At 33.0% G+C, this 21,935-nt stretch overlaps 1 protein-coding gene across 1 annotated transcript in view; it reads left to right on the top strand.

The window, feature by feature from the left end:
- The window catches only part of RAB11FIP2 (RAB11 family interacting protein 2), a 30,272-nt gene extending 9,000 nt beyond the window's left edge, over nucleotides 1-21,272 (top strand). The window contains exons 2-5 of the mRNA XM_070752627.1: nucleotides 1,594-2,036; nucleotides 3,819-4,284; nucleotides 9,517-9,562; nucleotides 17,376-21,272. Coding sequence (XP_070608728.1) covers nucleotides 1,594-2,036; nucleotides 3,819-4,284; nucleotides 9,517-9,562; nucleotides 17,376-17,603 — 1,183 coding nt within the window. The 3' untranslated portion in view covers nucleotides 17,604-21,272. The remainder of the gene's footprint in view (nucleotides 1-1,593; nucleotides 2,037-3,818; nucleotides 4,285-9,516; nucleotides 9,563-17,375) is intronic.
- The last annotated feature ends 663 nt before the right edge of the window (nucleotides 21,273-21,935 follow it).

Here is a 21,935-nt window from a genome sequence, read left to right on the forward strand (position 1 = left end):
TGAAAAAGCTAGTGCGCACATACACCCTTTTGGCATGCAAACCAAAAAAGGTTCGCCCTCACTGGTATAGCCTGTCTGTCTCTGCTTAAAATCATTCAAGATTATATGTCAAATTTACTTATTAAACTAGTTATTATTTGTAATACTATAGTGTAATTTATAAAAGATGTGGATAATATATTCAGTCTCAACATTGTCATTCAACATAAGGGTTTTTTCATACTTTCACGAAAGCTATTATTGTAGTGATTAAATCTATAAACTTCTTTCAAGTATTTTATCAACTAAACATCATTTTGGGTTGTTACTCTTTCCGTTACTCTATTCCCCAAATAAAATATAGGAATAATATTTTAAGTTTATTACTATGAATTATATAAATAGTGGAAATTACTATATCTAACTGAATATTGAATAAGAACATATATATGAAATTTATGGGATCTGATCTTGAATTAGGTACAGGAAGCCCTGACTTAAAAATTGTGTGATGGCAGGAACAAAATGATTAAAACATATGAGGCTCATATTGTATGAACTGCGTTGGTTGCTGGTATTTTTCTGAGCCCTGTTCAAAGCACGTTTACTAAGTAATCAAGAATGATGGGCCTTCTCTGTTGCCCAACTTTAGTAATCATTAAATTGTCTACCTTGAGACAGCCTATTTTTTAATGTTATCTCCACCTTACTAACAGGATTCCCTTTAGATCAGGGGCTCCCAAACATGGCAACTTTTAAGACTTGTGGACTTCAATATCCAGAATTCTCCAGCCAGCTATGCTGGCTATAGAATTTTGGGAGTTGAAATCTACAAATCTTAAAAATTGCCAAGTTTGAAGACCTCTGCTTTAGATCATCACTGTCAATTTTAAGAAAATTGTATGTAAATGTTTATTTTAAATCTTCCAAATGACATTTGATTTGTCTACTTGTGTTTCAGCTTTGAAACTCATTTTAATATACTTTTAATTGCTATAATTTTTTGACGTTCAATTAATATTGCTGTATTAAACATGATTCTGATTAAATTAGGCACTTCTATTCTAACACATTTGTTCTAAAATTTGACCAAAGAATACTTTTTGAAATAACTACATTTAAAATTGTAAAGTGACCTCCCTGATATAGAATACAATAGAATAGAATTTTATTGGCCAAGTGTGATTGGACACACAAGGTGCATATGCTCTCAGCATACATAAAAGAAAAAGATACATTTGTCAAGAATCATGTGGTACAACACTTAATGATTGTCATAGGGGTCAAATAAGCAATGAAGGAACAATCAATATTAATAAAAATCTTAGGATACAAGCAACAAGTTACAGTCATATAGTCCTAAGTGGGAGGAAATGGATGATAGGAATGATGAGAAAAACTAGTAGAAATAGAAGTGCAGATTTAGTAAAAGGTTTGACAGTGTTGAGGGAATTATTTGTTTAGTAGAGTGATGGCATTCGGGAAAAAACTGTTCTTGTGTCTAGATCTAGATTTACTTTTTGAAATATTACCTAAGTCCTGTATAGCTGAAATAGCATCATATGATTCTGAGGCATGCTTATGCAACTAACAGCATACTATCTTTTCTTTAAGATGGTTTCCTCTTGAATCTAAGCAAGGAAAACGAACTAAAGACAGAGGAGAGATAAAAGTTAACATTCAGTTTATGAGAAACAACATGACAGCAAGCATGTTTGACTTGTCAAATAAGGACAAAACCAAATCTCCTTTTGCTAAATTAAAGGACAAAATGAAGGGTCGTAAAACAGACGGGACACTTTTGGATACATCTTCTGCAATCATTCCAAGTACTCATACCCCAGAAAGTAACAATATAACATCCCTCAATGAATTGCAATTAAAATCGAAGCCAAAAAAGCCTTTTCTTTTGGGACCTCAGCGACTCTCCTTGGCTCACTCAATGTCTGATCTAACTGGACCTCAGATAACATCAGAAAAAAATAAACCGGGAACAATTGGCAACTCTTACCTCTTCAGATGTCAGCTTGAGTCTGTTGGTTCTGAGGATGAAAGTGGTAAGTACAGATTTCTTCAGAGGCAAACTCTATTTGAAAAGGCCTTCTAGTAGAATTGTTCCAAACCCCATGTATCTTTATGCTTTTATTCCCAAGAAAAATAGTTGCTAAGAATTGGAGATACACAATGGAAATCAAATGAAGAATAGAATGTTTCATCAATAATTTATTTTAATAAGTTTAATTTCCCCCCACATTATTACTTATTACTATACTCAGTTTCATTTCACTGTAATTTGTTTTGAAAATATATTTGGTGTATACAAAAGTCCAAAGTTCCAAGTTTCAAATGTTTTTATCTTGAACCATACATTCCGCATCTTCCATGATAGAAACGAGAGTTTTGTTTCAAGCTTGAAATAAACCTTTACTGTTTTGAGTGTTTTGTGCTGTTCTGTATTCTGTGATGGGACATGTTTTCTTGCAGTTGACTTTTCCCAGATGTTGCAGCAGGTGGGACTGATTTATTGAGCTTTTGGGGGGAGTGTTGCAGAATGTGCATAGTCTTGAATCCAATTGACATTAAGATACATAGTTACATACAAAGATAACAAATCAAAATAGGACAAGTATTTTCATTTAAAGCTGAAAATACTTGTCCTATTTTGATTTATTATCTTTGTGCGCACTCTGTGATGTTGTGATCTGTACTTTAGAACACATTTCAATACAACTTTTAATGACTTCTAGAGTTTAGTTGTATTACTGGATGTACCTATGTTCTTTTGCTTTATACTTACTCATGCAAGAATTAGGAGAAGCACTTTGTTCCTACAACATATAATTTTTTTTCCTGGATTTATGAAAAACTTGTATTTGATTTTGTCAATAATAGAAAAAAAACTTGTGCTTGAAGCTGATTTTTGTTGGTGGTTGTTTAAATTTATTCTTCAGATACTAAAAGAATTTTTATAGGAATTTTTTAATGTTTAAATTAAATTGTCGCCAATTTTGCAGCAGGTTGGATGGCAGATAGCAATCAGCATGAGTTAATATTTCAACTACTCTTATGGCCCTTGGAGGAAAACAAAGAGCAAGGCAGTTCTGCTGAATTTCTATTGCTTTCTTTGATTAAATCTTCTAAATAGTTGATATGTTCCTAGTGGAACGTAGTCAACTCAGCTGGAATGTTTCTATTTTGACTGTTTTGTTCCAAGTTTGAAACAAAATCTGTTTTTCATACTGTGTATATCCATATCATACACCATCCTTAAACTAGAAATTTTCAAATTGGATCACACATGTTATTAAAATACCAAAACAATAACAGTGAAAAAATGGCAAAATTTTAAACATATGAATCAGCTGGAAAGACCTGGGTAAACAAAATACTAAGTGCTAAGCCTATTAGTTAGTTAATATTGACTTTCCCCAATGAAGTAATGAAGTAGTTTTTGGGTGTAAAGGTAGGCTACAAACTGCCAAAATAAATGGCAGTAGTTTAGTCCACCCCATAATCATTATAGTCACTCTCTATATAGAAACATTTTTAACATATTACTGCATTTCTGTTATTCTTAGAAATTCTTCAGGTGACTACAGTGAACATAACACAAGCATAATATTGTAGTAGGATCATTTGTTATATAGTTATAGGCTTGTTGAAATTGTTGGTCTTCATTGGCCAAAGCTAATCATTTTTATAGTCTATATTTGTAAAACAATAGCTGTTGAAATAAACTATTTTGTAAATTATTGCAAATAGCTGTATAAAATTTAGTACATGTATTCATTCTATGTATACACTTGAGTCCAATTGCATACTAATAACATTGTTTTCAGGAAATCTAAAATCTCCACACAGACGGACCTTAAGTGCAGATACCACCAAAGTGAGCCAATTGGACAACACAGGTGATGACAGTGACTCAGCTTTTGTAGCTCAAAACGATCCTTTTACAAATGTGAGTGCTTCATTGCCTCAAAAGTTTGCTACCTTGCCAAGACAGAAGAATCCATTTGATGAAAACCCTTTATCATGGGAACAAAATATGGGCTTATTTTCGAAACCGCCTGAAATTAAAAAAGAGAATAAGAAAGAGAAAAAGGAGAAGGTTAGTCTCTTTGAAAGAGTGACTGGAAAAAAAGAAGGCAAACGATCAGATAGACTTAGTAATGGAGGATCAGAAGGCTCTTCTGATTTGAAATCACCTTGTCCTTTTGCTGAAAGTCATCAGGGCAGCTTTGATTTTAATTCCACTAATCCCTTTGCTACAAACTTCAAGCCAAAAACTATGCTGCTATCTAGGTAAGTTCCATAGATGTATTGAAGTTTATATTTTTTAATTGTAATATACTGTATTTGTTGTCTTTGTTCAAGGAGGACATTATTTAATTTAAAAAAGTACAAATTGCAGTCTTGGATTGATACTTCAGTGCTGTGAAAGAACTAGCTTAGATGGGTATTGTGGAACAATTATGTCCGTAACAAACAGTTTTGCCATTCTATTGCACAAAAGCCAATGTAGACTTAAAATTCAGGATTACCTAACAAAGAATCAAGGACCCCTTGGTCAAGCAAAGCTTCAGTGTATTCATTATTGAAAGGCTGAATATCTCTATGCAGCTGAACACAAGTATCTGTGTTTGGGAAACCCACTTACATGTTCAAGTGTTTTTTAAATGATTGAAATGCATTTGTTTCCTTAGAAGACATCTCACTTTTGAAAGTGATTTTGAAGCATTGCACAACCATTATAGACCAATATGTCCTTTAGGTACCTGGTGTCAAATAGTATAGGACCTTATTTTTTTCTTAAAAGCACTTTAAGTAAAGCTTAGAAATGCACCGAGAACCATAAAATTAGTATATAATCTATGCCATATTCTGTTATCTCCACGGTAAACTTGGCATTTTTCACTGTAGTTAGTATACAGGTAGTCCTTGACTTACAACTTCAATTGAGTCCAAAATTTCTGTCATTAAGCAAGACAGTGAGGTTTGTCCATTTTACAAGCTTTTTTGCCACAGTTGTTAAGTGAATCTCTGTAATTGTTAAGTTAGTAACACAATTGTTATGTGAACCTGGCTTCCCCATTGACTTTGTCGGAAGCTTATAAAGGGTGATCACATGATTCCAGGATACCCCAGTTGTTATAAATACATGCCACTTGCCAAGCGTCACATGACCATAGAAATGCTGTAATGCTTGTAAGTGTGAAAAACAATGATAAATTGTGTAAGTTACAACTTCAGATGGTCTTTAAACAAATGACTGTAAGTCAAAAAAATTCAAAAATTAAATTTCCAGATTGACTTAAAATAAAATTGCATATCTGTTTGCAGAATAATATATTATATATACTGAAGTCACTTTACTGCTATTGATATTTTTTTCTACACCTCCCTTAAAGAAAGTCTTCGTAGGAAGTAATCGCTTAATTGACTTTTTGTACACATTGATATAGAATCTATAGCTTGAATGACTAATTCTTTAAAAAACCTACATGAGGTCATATTGTCTGTTAACAACAATACAGTTAATGTTTTGTAATCCCAAAGTTTTCTCTTTTAAAGGTTCCTTGATCACCTTCATTACAGTAGGCTAATAGCACTATTCATCATAGTAGATGTCCAGGCGTTAATGTGTAGCTCTCATAGTAGTCCTGTGCACTTGAACATACAGTATTTAAGAACAAATGTCAACTAAAATATTGGTTTTCCAGGATATAGACAATTCTTTGTGCAACAATTTTATTAAAAAATGTTTGTTTTTATGCTACACTACAGTAGACTAATATACTAACGTGAAAATTTCTCAATTTACAGCACTTGACAGGTGTTAAAACAAAAGCATCTTTAATTTTAATGTGTTGTTAGGCCCTCTTTAGAGGAACTGTATAAGTTATTAACAAGGTCCTCTGAGACAGGAGACAGGTAATTAACAAGACCTAGAGAAAGAGAAATTTGGATAATTAACAAGCTCTTAGGCACTGGACACAGGGTAACAAATAGTTCAGTAGTTAAAGGCGACAGGTTATTACTAGCATGATTGAATGCCAGGTTTGAGAATGTGAATAGATAGGTGTCTCAATGAAGTGTCTAATTAGATTATGTTGGTCACATAATCAACTAGTTGTTTAGATTGGATTTCACATTTTTATCTAAGAAGTCCTTTCCAGAGACCCGGGTTAGACAGTTGTTGCTATTTGTTGATGTTAAATATATTGTTAAATGTATTTTGTCAATACTAATGGTATTCAGATGTTTTGGGATTGAACCCAAGGCACATTACTATTGGTAGTATTTTTGCTTTTTTTTTTGCTACAGTTATTCCTCTACTATTTGCAGGTCTTTATATTTTCTGATGTTTTTCCTGTTTTTTCTCTTTTATTTTCATTGTTGTTTAGAGAGGTTCTATCATTTCTACTTTGGTTCCGTTCCAATGTTGCTTATAATTTATAGATATGCATTACAAATAGTTGGGAGATTTCTCAGGTCATCTAGTCAATCTTTCTCCTTCTTAAAAGTTCTACTAAAGCATATCAGACAAATGTTTGTCCAGCCTCAGCTTGAAGATCTTTAGTGAAGAAGAACCTACTAATTAATGAGACAGCCTCTAGCATTGTTTGAAGTGAAATGGACACCTATATTCTGAAGATTAATGGACCAAATCTTCCTTGATCAACTAAAATGATGTAAGATTTTGCTACCTGCCCAGGTGCAGTAGCATAATTGCGCTGGACTCCGCTATCACTCAGAACCACAAGGGTGAGCACACGTCACCATTCTACTTTAGCAGCCCACCTCTTATCCTCGCATTATTCTTTTTCTCCACTGTAAATCCCAGTGTAATAATCATAAAAGTCAGTATAATCATAATGTCACAGTAATCATTAGTCTGGCCATCTTCAAAGTCTTCTTCCCTTTTATCATTATCATTTTTCTCCTCCTCCACCTGCTCCTCTTTTTGTTTCAAGTCCCCTTTATTTTCTTGTTTTTTGCTCCTTACAATCATATTTTCAAAATATTTGCTGCATTCAAGAGCTTTCTCAACAGTTTTTCCATTTTTTTTTTGCATAGTCCAAAAGGATCTCTAAGTCTGCAGAGTAGGCCTTAATAGATGCTGTAAGATCCTCAGCTTCTAATGCCATATTGCCAAATCTAGCATTCACCAGTTTATAATATGAAGTAATCCTCTTTCAGCTTTCTCTCCCCCCCCAACTTTCAAGTTTCAAGTAAATAGAAGTTAATTCCAAGTTTACAACTCCAACAGATAAGTCTTTTTTAAAGATCCAAGGCCAACAAATCTCCAAAAAAACTCTTCCACAGCAATAATTCCTGCAACCAGCAGATGACCCCTCCCATCAGTTCCACATGTCTATTTTCTCTTAATTTTTATATTATATTTGTCAGTTTATTTTATCAAAGCAGATATTTACGTCAAAGTTAAATCAATAATCCCAATTAAAGGTTATCAACGGTTGAGCTTTTACAGCCTTCTTAAAAAGTTTTTCCACTGTGACATTCAATATTAGATGGCTGCTTTGTCTTTTTTTTGGTCTATCCTTTTGTTCCCATTAAGATTAGAAAAAAACAAAAGTCCCAATCTTCAATACGGCAAACTCACAGCACAACTTTTAATCTCCTTCTTTGTCTCTCCTGCACTTGTCCTTAGTTCCTCTTCCCAGATGACTTCAGAAACAATTGATCTTTGCATTTTTCAGCCACCGCGGCTTAGACAGCTTTTGCAAGCCGATTTCTACTGCCACCAGTTGAGGGCCCTAGGTCAGTTGTCTCTGGGGTATGCTCTTCTTCACTGCCCCTCTAGGGCAGCTCCGACCTGGTTCCGGTTGAACCACGTTCCCAGGTGACAGGGATTCGGGATTCCCCTCTGGAGCACAGGGAACTCTATGTCACAATGGCGCTTGGCTACGCTCCTCTCGAAAGCTGAGAAGACTATTTAATGTATTGGAAAAAGTAGCAACAAGACTCCAAAAACCTAGTTTTAGAATAGATATAACAAAAGGTTATCTGATTTATAAACAAAATCAAATATTTAGAGATTTTGTAGTGAATGGAATCCAAACAGAGGAACCGAACCCAATTTAACAATATAGCTAAAGAGAACCCAATTGAACAACTGTGTAGAACACCTGTCAGATATATATATGTATTTATTTATTTTTATTTATTTATTTATTGGATTTATATGCCGCCCCTCTCCGTGGACTCGGGGCGGCTTACAACATTTTGATTAAAAGATACCATATATAAAACATTTCTAAGCCAATTAATAGAATAATTAATTTAAAAATTCTTAAAAACTAAGCATTTAAAATCAAACTATCACATACATACTATTACATTGAAAATTAGTGCATATTCATGTATAAATATTGAAAAGTCAAAAACAGTACAAACTTTTAAGATCTATTTTCTTTAAAAGGGATTTAATTTTATAATTATAAAATTTTTATAATTTTTATGATTTTTAGCCTTTTAAAAGTATATGATGATGATGATGATGATGATGATGTTGATTATAGTGAAATATATTGTAAAAATGAATAGTAATTGAAAGACCTTGAATAAGGAACTAAATGGAGGAACAGTTAGCTTAATTTTGAAAATACACATTTTTCCCACTAGTGCAAAATCAGATCAGTAATTTTTTAATATATTAAATATTATTCAATGTTCAATGTTCTGTATTATGGCAATACAAAGAAGTGGTTTGACTTGCATTTTATACTCTGCATTGATAGCTTATGTTTTGAAATGTTCTTTTGCTACTTCAAACATTAAAAAAATGTTTAGGAAAAATCAAATGTCTTAATTTTGTGTGTGTGTGTATGCGTAAGGTGTTGGGCACATGCAGGGTGTGTATGCAGATGCCAAATGCATGCCTGGGAGGTGCGTGGGTATGCATTGAGGGGCCGCATGCATGGGTACCACATGTGAATGTATGGGGACGCAGGGCATATATACAGACCATGCACCATTGCATTTTGGGTTTTGGGTGCTTTGGGCACTTGGTTCGGAAAAAGTTAGCCATCACTGGCCTATAGGAATCAATGTGTTTTAGTGTCATTAAAGTTGGAATAGGGTCAGCCAACTCTCAACTTACCCACTCTTAGTATCTGTGTTTACATTAATAGACATTTTAAAATGCTACAGCTAAATAGTTTCCTTTGATGTATAGTATTTGTATATAATGTATAGTTTACTGCTTCTTACTTTGGTGTGTTTGTGTTTGTTTTGTAACCAGAATAGTAGAACATTATTACCATGTATGGTCATTTTCTTGAGCTCACATATGGTCTGATAATAAGGATTTGAAGTCTATTATTTATATAGGTCTTGAAGACATCCAAATTTTCTGAATGTTCTGTTTGCCACACATGTTAAATATTAACACATGTTAACTTTTAAAGATAGTGCTCTTTAGGGGGAAAAAACTGGGGGAAGGATGATACATTATTTCAAGATCATGTGCTTCTAAATATTTATTATATAATATATATTTTTATTCCATAGTCTTAATGTGAATCCCGAAAACTCTGAAGAATTTCAAAAAACAATGGTAAGTAACTACTTGATTGACATTCCATTGGATATTTGAGAAAAGATATCTGGTGTTTAATGCTTTGTTGTTTAATTGACTGACTGAACCCTAATTTAATAGTACAAATGTCAGATTTTCTTTCCTGAGTTAATCCAGAACCCTATCTAGTTTAATACATTTATTTCCTCCTTGAAATGGACCATGCAGAAACAAGCCGTCTTTTCTTGTCAATTATTTTGATGTGATATATATTACCCACAATAGAGGTGGATAATAATTTAAAGGTATGAATAGCCTGTTCTTCATGAACCTGTGGCAAGTGGTTTCATGAATTAAACCACATATTAAAAGTTTGGGTGAAAATACAGTCTAATCCCATATCTGATATGCATAAGAAGGAATTCTGCATGCCTGCTTACCTTTTTTTCTTAATGTTTTTAAGTATGCAGGGAATAACAATTGACTTAAACTTCCTGACATAAAAAGGATGAATTTGTACTAGTATCTATATAGACTGTTTCTCACACTGCTTGAATACGTGTGTGATATGACTGACCTCTACAGAGAGAATGCTTTTCTCTTATATTTAAGATGGGTAACCTTTTCATGGTTTGAGGCAGCACTTTTCTAGAAACAAAGGCTATTATAGATGGAGCAATGCTGGACAATAGAAACAACTAAATAACACATTTGGCGAGGGGTTGGGTTTATCACTTTTCCTTTTTGTTTTGGGGAGACTTTAACTTTTTAAAAGATTGTTTTTACGCTTTTTAAAATAATCTCCTGTCTTAAAATAGGAATAAGTTGTTTTATCAGTTTTAAGCATTTTCAATATATGATATTATGGCAGCTACTAAAAAGATGCTTGAGGGTCATAGCTGCCTATCCTTACTCTTATGTTAAAGAAAAATTAATTATCATATGTTATCGTATATTCTTTCCTAGTTTCTTTCTTTCAAATCTGAAGAGATTAACCTCCCTCGGCCTCTATTTATATTGAATGGATTCATACATTCTCAACTATATTACCTGTTGTTTTTTTACCTTGGTTATATATTTTTAATTGGGTGGCTAGATACATAATAATACTTCTTTACACAGGATTGTCAGTTTGATAGAAATATGAACTTTTATTCATTAAATTCATTGGAATACATATTTTAAGAAGGAAATATTTTAAAAGGTGTCAGAAATACTGGGAGATGACAACGCATGAGCACTTTTGAACCTAAGTTCCGTAATCCCTTTTCATCCTTTTGCTTTTTGTTTATTCGAAGATAATATACTCAATTATTATTCGCTAAATCTAAGTCCTAAGGGTCTTTTTAAGTGGTTTAGGAAAGTTAATCCAAATGTGAATTCTGGATTGATTAATAAATATTACAAGATGATAATCAAGAAACATTTATTTATTTATTTATTAAAAATAAACTCAATCATAAAAGACTCCCAACAGGGTACCAAGAGCAACAGCGACAAACCAGAATGAAAAAAGAAAATGTAATTTAGATTTTAAAATTACTGAAAAAAAATGCACGTAGTACTCATTTTGTAACCCAATTGAGACTGGAATTTCCCTCTCTTAAGTGATGCAGTAATTAGGAAAAATAGCATTAGTGACAACAGTTTTGGTAGTCCCTGTTGCTGTCACTAAGCCAGGACTGTGCTGTAATTAGGCAAGGCTTTCACACTTCTCCTACCCTATTAAGCACATTTCTGCTGCAACTCATCCCTTCTCTCTCACCAACATTTCTGCTCTTTTGACCTCACTACACTAGGGGTGAAATGGTACTGGTTCGGACTAGTTCTCCCGGACTGGTAGTAAAAACGCTAACAGTTTGCCTAAACCTGTAGTAAAAAATGCTTTTAAAAGTTCTAACGATCAGCTGTGCCGTGGGATTGTCAGAACCTTTTAAAAAACTTTTTTAAAGCATTTCACTACCAGTTCCAGCAAATAGGTAGCAAAATGCTTTTAAAAGTAAAGAAAATGTTTCAACACGGGCATAGCTGATTGTCACAGCTGATTGTCGGATTTTTTAAAAGAGAGAAGAGGAGAACTGGTAGTTAAAAATACTAAAAAAAAAATTTAAATGGCCATGCCCACCCAGTCACATGACCCTCCCCCCAAGCCACATTCATGGAACCAGTAAGGAAAATTTTTGAATTTCACCAATGTACTGCACTCTGCCACTCCCACCGCCCTTGCAAACCTCGGCATTTGCGTCTTATCGGCACTGGGAGGAATACGGCAACAGACTGACTGAAATCTGAAATTGGGAGAGGAGATAGATAGCTAAGGAAGTTGAAACATGCCTTGTATTTGTAAATGTGGGCAGATGCCTGCATAACAAATGTTATTATTTACCTAATATTTCAAAGCTTTTTATGTCTGTGCTTCTATATTATTATTCAGAACAATATAACCAATTTCTAAAGAAAACTATTTTATTTTTGAAGTCCAAATTATGGGAATACAATGTCTAGAAGGTACTTTTCAGTAAATTTAAAACGTAACTATTGTAAGAATTCAAATATTGCAACTTAACTATTAAATATTAAACTTAGCAAATAAGATTGAAGTGATTTAAATAGTGTTCTTTCGATGATTTACGTTCTAGTTTTTCCCTGGGAAATGGTATTTTATATTTCTGTTTTGTTTTGTTAGTGCCATCACCTGTGACTAAATGAGAAGTAGCCCATTTAAAGCCCAATTAAAAAGCCAAAAGTGAATGTAAAAGTAAAACAAGAGATGTGAAACCAATTTCAATTATATTCCCAAAACAAAGCTCCTCATTAGAATAAACAAATGATCAAAGAATGCCAAGTTCAAATGTTATCTTTGCTTTTTCTAGCAGCAGCTATCAATTTGTACCCAAATAATACTTGATTATCAGGCTTTCTCTTCGCTGCTTGCTAGCTTAAAACTGTGGGGGTTTTCTCCTATTCTTTATTGAATTTGATATCAGTATTGTTGGGAAATGGCATAGAATATTTATTTTTAGTTAATTTTTCGTCATTTACTGAACATGTGTTTCCATTTAAGATAGTAAAATCATGCAGATCTCAGTCACTACATTAGTTGCATAGACATAGTTGTTTTACTTGCAACTATGCATATGTTTTGATCTAAATGATCAGAAATGAACAAAATTTAATATATTCAACCATCTGCGGTATATAATTAAAATGATATCTCTTCTGCCAACTGTTACAAAGTTGGAAACAGAAAAAAAATCTGAAATATGAACATATTTTTTAAATGTGAATGAATACATACACACACACACACACACACACACAGAATCATTACTTATATAATTCAGAGACAAAAAGTATGGATCATCATTTCTTTTAGATTTTGGAACTTATGTCTATGATACTGTAAACTTCTCTCAAGTTGCAGGAAAGCATATGAAATATAAACAAACATAAAGCACTATTTTTATTTTCTGTTAATGATCTATCAGAAGCTCAAAAAAAATTAACATTAAATGATTTGCAGCATTTATATTGCCTCCCTCATTCACCCATTCTAGTTATCTTTATTTCAGATTTCTACCTGCTTATTATCATGACATGTAGGATAAATACCAAACTAAATAGAATTAATTTAAATTAAAGAGATTGAAACTGAATTATTGTGCATTTGATGTAGTTTAGCTCCCTAAATGAAAAGTGAGTTTTGGTGTTCTTTTTTATGATTGTATTCAGATATTTTTAAAAAGCTTCCCATTTGTTACCAGAGTTGTAAATCTGATCTAAAGGCTACATAAGTAGTTAAATATCTCACATTCATAGCAGAAATTCTGGTTTTTAATAAGTAGTAGACAAGTTGAAGGAGTTGCTTTTATGCTGACAGCATAAAACTTTATTTGTAGATAACAAAAATAACAAAACTATTTGAGAAGCAGCATATAATAATCTGTTTTTAGTGTAATGTTTTAGTCAGTTTACTAAATTGTATCTTCAAGTTTGATTATATTGATACAATTGAGGTTAATTTTGAATGGATACACAGGCACAAATGCATATGTAGAGCAAATGAAGTAATCTTTGCATAATCAATAATTTTTTATTTATTTATTCACTACCAAATTTATATAGCCTTTCAAGAAATTTCTCTGATCAGCATATAAGTATAAGAATAGAATATAATTATTTATTGGCCAAGTATGATTGGACACACAAAGAATGCTTTCAGTGTACGTAAAAGATACATTCATCAAGAATCATAAAATACATCATTTAATGTTAGTCATAGGGTACAAATAAGTAATCAAATCACATAATTGAATATAATCATTATAACAATATACAAATTAATATTAAAATAAATATTTAAAAAGTTACATAAGCATCGCTTTTATTCTTCCATTTTTTTTAAAAAAAAATCTGTATATGACCAGAAGCCATATAAGACAAATTTCAGATACTCTATTTTTTACTGTTGTATTTCAATACTGACAGTTTATAACTACAGTATTCTTAAATTTAGCTATTGCAGTCAGTTTGGTCAATCTAGAAGAGAAACATATACTCACAGAGTCATTAGTCCCACATTAGTTGTCAAAATACAGTGATATATTGTGTTACAAACTTAATTGATTCCTGGATGATGTTCTTAAGGTGAAATGTTTGTAAGACGAAACAATGTTTCCCATAGGAATCAATGGAAAAGTGATTATTGCATGCAAGCCCAAAATTCACCCCTTTTGCCAGCTGAAGCGCCCATTTTTGTGCTGCTGGGATTCCCCTGAGGCTCCCTCCATGGGAAACTCCACCTCTGGACTTCTGTATTTTTGCGATGCTGCAGAGGAATCCCAGCAGGGGAATTCCAGCATTGCAAAAATGAGCGCTTTGCTGGCAATGGAAGTCCGGAGGTGGGGTTTCCCAGCAAAGGGAGCATCAGTGAAATCGCAGCATCGCAAAAACATCAAAGTCCTTCAAACCCCACCTCTGGACCTTTGTGTTTTTGTAATGCTGCGATTTCACTGAGGCTCCCCTGGCTGGGAAACCCCACCTCCGGACTTCCGTTGCCAGCGAAGTGCCCATTTTTGCACTTCTGGGATTCCCCTGCAGCATCACAAAAATACTGAAGTCCGGAGGAGGGGTTTCCCATGGAGGGGAGCCTCAGGAGAATCCCAGCAACGCAAAAACGTGTACTTCGCTGGCAACTGAAGTCGGGAGGCAGGGCATCCCAGCGGCGGCGGTGGGTTTGTAAGGTGAAAATAGTTTGTAAGAAGAGGCAAAAAAATCTTAAACCCCGGGTTTGTATCTCGAAAAGTTTGTATGACGAGGCATTTGTAAGACAAAGTATCACTGTATAATGATGCATAGCACAGACATTATGGTGCTTCGTCAGAAATGTTTCCTTTTTTTCAAACTAGCAGTCTAAATGCTTCAGATACATATCTGGAATCAAAATGCTCCCTGTTTTTATATTATAAAGTACTTTTGTACATCTAAATGTTTCATTTACTTTTAAATGCCATTTTAAATCTATACGTATATGCCTATATCTGTTTATAAGTGTGAATAGCGCAGAATAATTCATTAACAGTTATGTTGATGATCTCAACATTAGTTGATGATTTGAATGAATTAAATGTCATCCAGATAAATAAGCAAGAGAGCATTTAAATCACAGATTTTACCTCATTTATGTGTAATACTTTCAATTTAATGCATTCATTTGCTGATTATTGGATGATATTGTGGTTTCAGCAGATGTGAATTAGCCCTAACTTGCTGTTTAAATATAAAAAAGCGAGATATGAGCAAATCTTAAAATAGAGCCTGAATTCATTAAAAAGAAACATGTAGCATTATCTCACTGTTGGGAAGCAACCAAGAAATGTTTTTGAGTCATGTCTATTATGCATTTTAATCATATTGGGTTCTTTTCAAATATAGACTAAGTTGCCTTGCATCATCATCATCTGCCAGGAAAGTGGGAAGTAGTCCAGAAAAATGTTCACTTAATAACACTGCACTGTGGATCCCAGATGGAGGCCTCTTTCACTCAGATCTCAATTACAATCTGCTTCTGCTTTTGGTGCAGACCAGCAGTGGGAGATGGGAAAAAATGATATTCTGCAAATTACTTAGTATTTGTATTTTCCTGCAACTACCATTCTGATAGTTGCAGGATTTGCCCAGAATTCTCTAGGTTGTTTTATTTATTTATTTGTTGCTTTTGTGTGAGTATTTGTATCCCAATTTTCAGTTAGCTAGCTATTCATATATAACAAAAGAGAGAGGGAGAGAGGACCTGTCATCAGATTTACAAACTAAAAAAAAAGAAAAAAAGAGCAAGATACACAACAAAGAGAATGGATGAAATCAATTCTTCCAGGCCAGAACACAGTGATAAACTCTACGTAGGATTTGTGACCAGCTGGGCAAGCCTAATCTTCATCCCTTTAATTCTTTCTTGAATGGCAATTAATGGTTCCTGTTTCTTTCACTTTTCCACTTTTCAGGCCCAAGTCTATAGGTTGTTGCAGCTAAGGGTTTCTATCTGCGTAGAAAGATATAGCTTATGAATGTAGTTAACTGATCATTACAGTACTTCATAGTCATAATAGTTGCTCTAGATTCTTAATTACTACAGTATGTTCCTTTTGATTATTTTCTTATATCAGGGCTAGTTTTTTTCCATATCATTGACCAATTGTAAATAGGATATATAAATACAAATCAGATTTGATTTAAACAGAATTTTTTTGAAATAGCAAGTTTGATAGAAACAACAGAAATATGCCAAATCTTATCATTCTTGATGTCCAGTGGCTGATTTTTTTTAAAAAAGTGTGAAATAGTTGTTGCCTCCTGTTACCTATAAACAACATTACAACTTCTAGTGAGGAACAAATAAAATAGCTTTCCTTTGTTCATGCTTGCATCAGTTACAAAATTTCATACGTTGCCTACATGGAAATTTGTACACAGAAGGATACATAAAGTGAGTAATTCTGAAATTGTATGGTTAAAATTGGCTGTGATGTAGAAATATTACTGTAGGTTCCACATGGTAGTAATATAAGTATCCTTAGTTTTTACTAATCCATATGATATATAGGACACATTTATTAAATGCTCTGCGTTTCTTTAGAAATGGGGTTCTAATTATTCATTAATTCATGCAATTTGTACATCACCATGTGTAGGCTATGTAGAATGTGCTATTATAATAGAGTTAAGAGCAGCGCTCAAATTACATGAAGTGATATGGAGAAACAGTTAAATACAAGTAATCTTTAACTTATGACCATTTGTATAACAACTCCTGAATAAAAACCAATCCCAGATTGGATCCTATTTAGCAACTGTTAAAACATATGACAACACTGGAAAATGACTGGACCTCACACTTAAGTACATTGCCGTATCCCCACAATCATGTGAACAAAATTTGGCCACTGGGCAATTGCATGTATTTATAATGTTTGCAAATCACAAGATCACTATTTCCAACCTCCTCAGTGGCTTGTGACAGCCAAAGGGGAAGCCACATTTGCTTATAAACTGTAAAAATGGTGATAAAATTGAGTGTGAATCTTCAAGACAGAAATGTGTCTTGATATATTTGCAGTATTTATGCAGAGGTGTTTGTCATAAAGTGCAATTCTTTGCTTTTTATTTAAACATGCTTCTATAATGCATACAGCATTATATGGAGAAACTTTTGTGAGGCTTCTGATTCACATTTTTATATTAAGACAATATTTAATGTTTGTTTGTTTGTTTGTTTATTAGATTTGTATGCCGCCCCTCTCTGTATGCATATCTCTAGATCTGTCATCTTAAAAAAAATTTTTTTTTACTCTAGGATGGAAATCCCTTTGATGCTGCAACAGGATATCGTAATCTTACATATGAAGAGGTCTTACAAGAGTTGATGAAACACAAAGAACAACTAAAGAAAAAAGATACCCACATTCGTGAACTTGAGGATTATATTGACAATCTTTTAGTACGAGTAATGGAAGAAACTCCAAGTATTCTACGAGTGCCATACGAACCTTCTCGACGAGCTGGCAAATTTTCAAAAACATAAGCTAAGGCCAACACTCCTTGGTATTAATTAAGAGGATGGATCACTTAGTCCAAGGTTTTGATATTGTAAATTTCATATTCATGCTTTGTCCTGAAAGCATTTGACTCCAAATTTAAGTTAGTATTAGTTTTTGAATCTGTATATAAACTCCAGGTTTTATAAAGTTAAATGTAAACTCCTTTTGCTGCAAAACATTCCTTTACTTTTAACATGTACATCCAGGTATGCTTTATTTTCAAAATATTATGATTAGGTTTGGATAACCCTGTACAATAGTCATCCAATATACATACTTGAATATTTATTTTGCACTTCAATCAGACATTTTGGAGTTTTGCAGCATGCTGCCAGAATGAATGTGCAGAGTCAGAATGTGTTTGGCAGCTCTTAATATGAAGGAAAATGTGTACTTTAGGAATCACTACTACGGTAAATGAGGAGATAATACATTTTTGCCTCAAGAGATGGACAGTATTGATCCTTAATGTAGAGCTTGAAACAATACATTTGTTCTCTTGAAGAAATGTGAGCTTTTCAAATGGCAAACTCCATAATCTATATGGATGGACCAGAGCTTAATATACAAAGTTACAGCATGCCATTGGTTTAAAGCATACATATGCATATTTTAAAAGATACAAATAAAGCAAAATAAACCAGTGGATAATACCTCATTTGTTTAGACTATAAGAAGTATGGGAAGAAAAGCTGCCAGGAACATAAGAGTTTAAATACTAACATGTCAGCCAACCTATACATGTGTGTTTAGGAGTTAGTTTGTATACACATATACATATGCATAAAATATGCATTATTTGGGTTATTTGGACAACAAATTGAGATTAACTTGCTTGTTTTCTCCAATATAGGAAATTATTTTTAAAAATAGATTGCAATTATTTCAGTACTGTATTCTGTGTAAGAGTCAAATATTGCCCTCTATTAAAGAACGAAATGTTTGACTCAGCATGTCTCTGACTAAATAAATTTATGTGCATTGTTGTGCACCTATTTCAAATGCAATTCTAATGGAAAAAATTGCCATACAAAAATATTGTTTACTATGTTGTAATAAACAATTATTCCTTTATTTAAAAAAAAATTCAGGCAGAATGATTGCTAGTATGAAGTGCAAATAGGCTTAGTCATAAGGAGGATGCAGTGTTGGGAAGAATGAAAAGATGTTTTGTTCAATTTTCTTCTTGATTGTGTAATGAACATTTTTTTCATACACAAACATATTAAGGATTTCTATGGAGAAGAATGGAAAATATTTTCCCTTTTTCAGAGTAATAATAATTTCAATTCAGAAAGTTTTGTTTTTGATTATGTATTACTGATTAAAACCATTTTGCAACTAAAATAGGTTAGCGTATTATCAGAAACAGCAAGTATTCCTTGTATTTTTAAATTGCCCTACCCACATTAAGTAGCGCATTGTGCCATGAACAGAGATCCAATTTGGATTATTAGACTTTGGTTTATTTTTCAATATTGTTTGGAATAAACAAGTGAAACTTGAGGTAGTTTGTATACACATTTCCTCTATAATTCAAATAAAGTACAACTCCTAAACTATGCTTTATTTGTTAATGTTAACTTGTGCATTTAAAATAGGTGTTTATTTTCATAGTTTGTATAGAATATATTTTAAAAATCAGTTGGTGATTGAAAGCTTACAGATGTTGCATAGTAACACATTTAATGACTTCCACTTACATTATTTAAATTCTTGGGCCAATAATATTAAATATGAGATTCCATTATATTAAATTCATTAGGTCCTTCCTACATGTTTTCTTCAAATATGCTAGATGAATGTAAACCAGTTTATATGTTGAATTTTTTAATATTTAACTTTTTCAAAAAATTTAAGTTTTCAAATTAGCTTGGTTGCTATCAACAGACTGGAGTTAAAGTGTTTTAATTCATGGAATTAAAATAAAATTAAGCTTTATGAAGGATTTTTTTTTGCTTAAATTCTCTATTCCTCTTAATTTATGTTTGATACAAAAGTGAATTAAAGGATACTTTAAATTAACATAGTTAATTATAAAAATCACAAAAGGCAGATATATTAAAAGGCATCATAAAATATATTCAGTGCAATGTATATAAATAGCAACTATAATTTATATATTAAATGGCTTATATATTAATATAATTTAAATACTGCTTTATGTTCAACTTCTTAAATATCAATTTCTTTAGGTACATAATAACTGAAACTTCAAAAGAGGTACAAGGCTTCCTTTTATAAATGTTTTACAGAAGCACAAAATACCAGCTATAATATAAATTAGCAGGAACTGCCTTTGAAAACATAATTGTTACATCTATATTTCTTTAACAGCTTAGAAGGCAATTTTGCTTTAAATATAATGCTGGTGAAATCACAGCCAGTATTAATGTGTTTTCAGAGCTTATTATTTTCTGCAAATAATATAATTCATTAATTTATTCAAAATAGAATGCTACTTCCAAGAATGTTCCATACAAAATAAATTCTGAAGCATTGTTTAAAAATCAGATTACATCTATTGAAAATACCTGATAGATGATTTTGGGGAAACATATATTACACATTTGTGATAACTTGCATGAACATTAATTTGAGCTTAATTACCGTTTTTCATTAAATATAGAATTATCCATAGATTATAGCTGGTTAATCTGTTGTTCACCTTAAATAAAGGGCTATTTGTATGGTCCAGCAATGAAAACATTGCCTGTATTTTAAAGGCTTTTTCAATTGGAGTAATCACCTCTGTTATGCATTTTAATGACTTCTTCCCTTCTGTCTTCATTAAACCTTTTGCTCAGATTCTTAAAATAAATCAAATGTATATCTTAAAGTTATTGCTGCAGTGAACATTGTTAACAATGTAAAATGGCTATCTATCCAAAGGCCTGTGCACAAGTTGGGCATTTGTAGAATGTTTGGAATGCAAATATATGTATTTGAAAACATGCTTTAAATAGTATGTTAATTTCTTCCTGATTTCAAAGTAACTGAAGAAAGCCCACAGCATTGATAGGAAGAAAAAGGCAGTATTAGTTCCATTAAACTATTTCTAAACATGAGATACTGTCCTGATTTCCCTTTATATGAATGTCCTAGTTCTAGATTTCATTACTGTTCTAGATTTCATTACTGTTATTAAAAGTTTTTAGTATGCAACTGCTATAGCACTTTATCTTTTTTTAATTTTTTTATATAATTTTATGATTGTAAAACTATTACACCCTAAAAGATTGTTAGCCCAATTAAATCTTCTAAACAAAGTATCAAAAGAATCTCAAGTATGTATATTTTGGTTTATCATGAATGATGTATCTTATTCATTCAGCATGGATGATTCCAATTTTTATGTATATGTGTGATAAAATGCATAAACCTGTATAGCCATATATTAAATCCCCAAACAGGTCTTGCGGAAAGAAAAGTTCAGCTATTTTGTTGAACAACGATTTTTCTCTACAAAATGGAAAGTCATGATGTAAGTTGCGCCTATGTGTGTAGAATGTGAAAATGCATGAACCATCAGTTTTGTTGCATTTGTAGTCTTCAACACTTTTTAAAAATCAAAATTGTATTCCTAAATTTCAGATTTTGTCCTAGTGGTTGCTGCATGTTAAGCACTAATAAAATGCCACTGTGTACTCTGTCATTTGTGTCATCATCATTTTAATGTATTCAGTATATGCTACATTTAACTCTGCCATGCCAAATTAGTAGATGAAATGTATTCCATGCAATAAGATTTTTAAAAAATCAAATTAATTAGTCAGTTTCCCTGTAAACCCCTGCAACAGGAAAAGGCTGGATACTGAACTCAATGGTTCTTAAGCAGCCACTTTAACAAAAATACCTACCCACCCCCAGCAAATGTGCCAGAAATGATGCCTGGAGATGCAATAGAAAAAGACAAAAACTGTAACTGAGAAAACATGGTTATATGCTCACATTAGCTCAGTGATGTCGAACCTATGGCACGGGTGCCACAGGTGGCACACGGAGCCATATTTGCTGGCATGCGAGCTGTTGCCCTAGCTCAGCTCCAACATGCATGTGTATGCTGGCCAGCTGTTTTTTGGCTCACACAGAGGTTCTGGGAGGGCATTTTTGGCTTCCAGAGAGCCTTCGGGGGGATGGGAGAGGATAAAAATGCATTTTTACCCTCCCCTTGCTCCAGGCAAGCCTTTGGAGCCTGGGAAAGGTGAAACACAAGCCTACTGGGCCCACCAGAAGTTGGGAAACAAGGTGTTTCCGGCCTCCAGAGGGCCTCCGGGGGCTGGGGAAAACTGTTTTTGCCCTTCTCAGGCACTGAA

Source organism: Erythrolamprus reginae, chromosome 5, assembly GCF_031021105.1.
Source record: "Erythrolamprus reginae isolate rEryReg1 chromosome 5, rEryReg1.hap1, whole genome shotgun sequence".
NCBI lineage: Eukaryota > Metazoa > Chordata > Lepidosauria > Squamata > Dipsadidae > Erythrolamprus > Erythrolamprus reginae.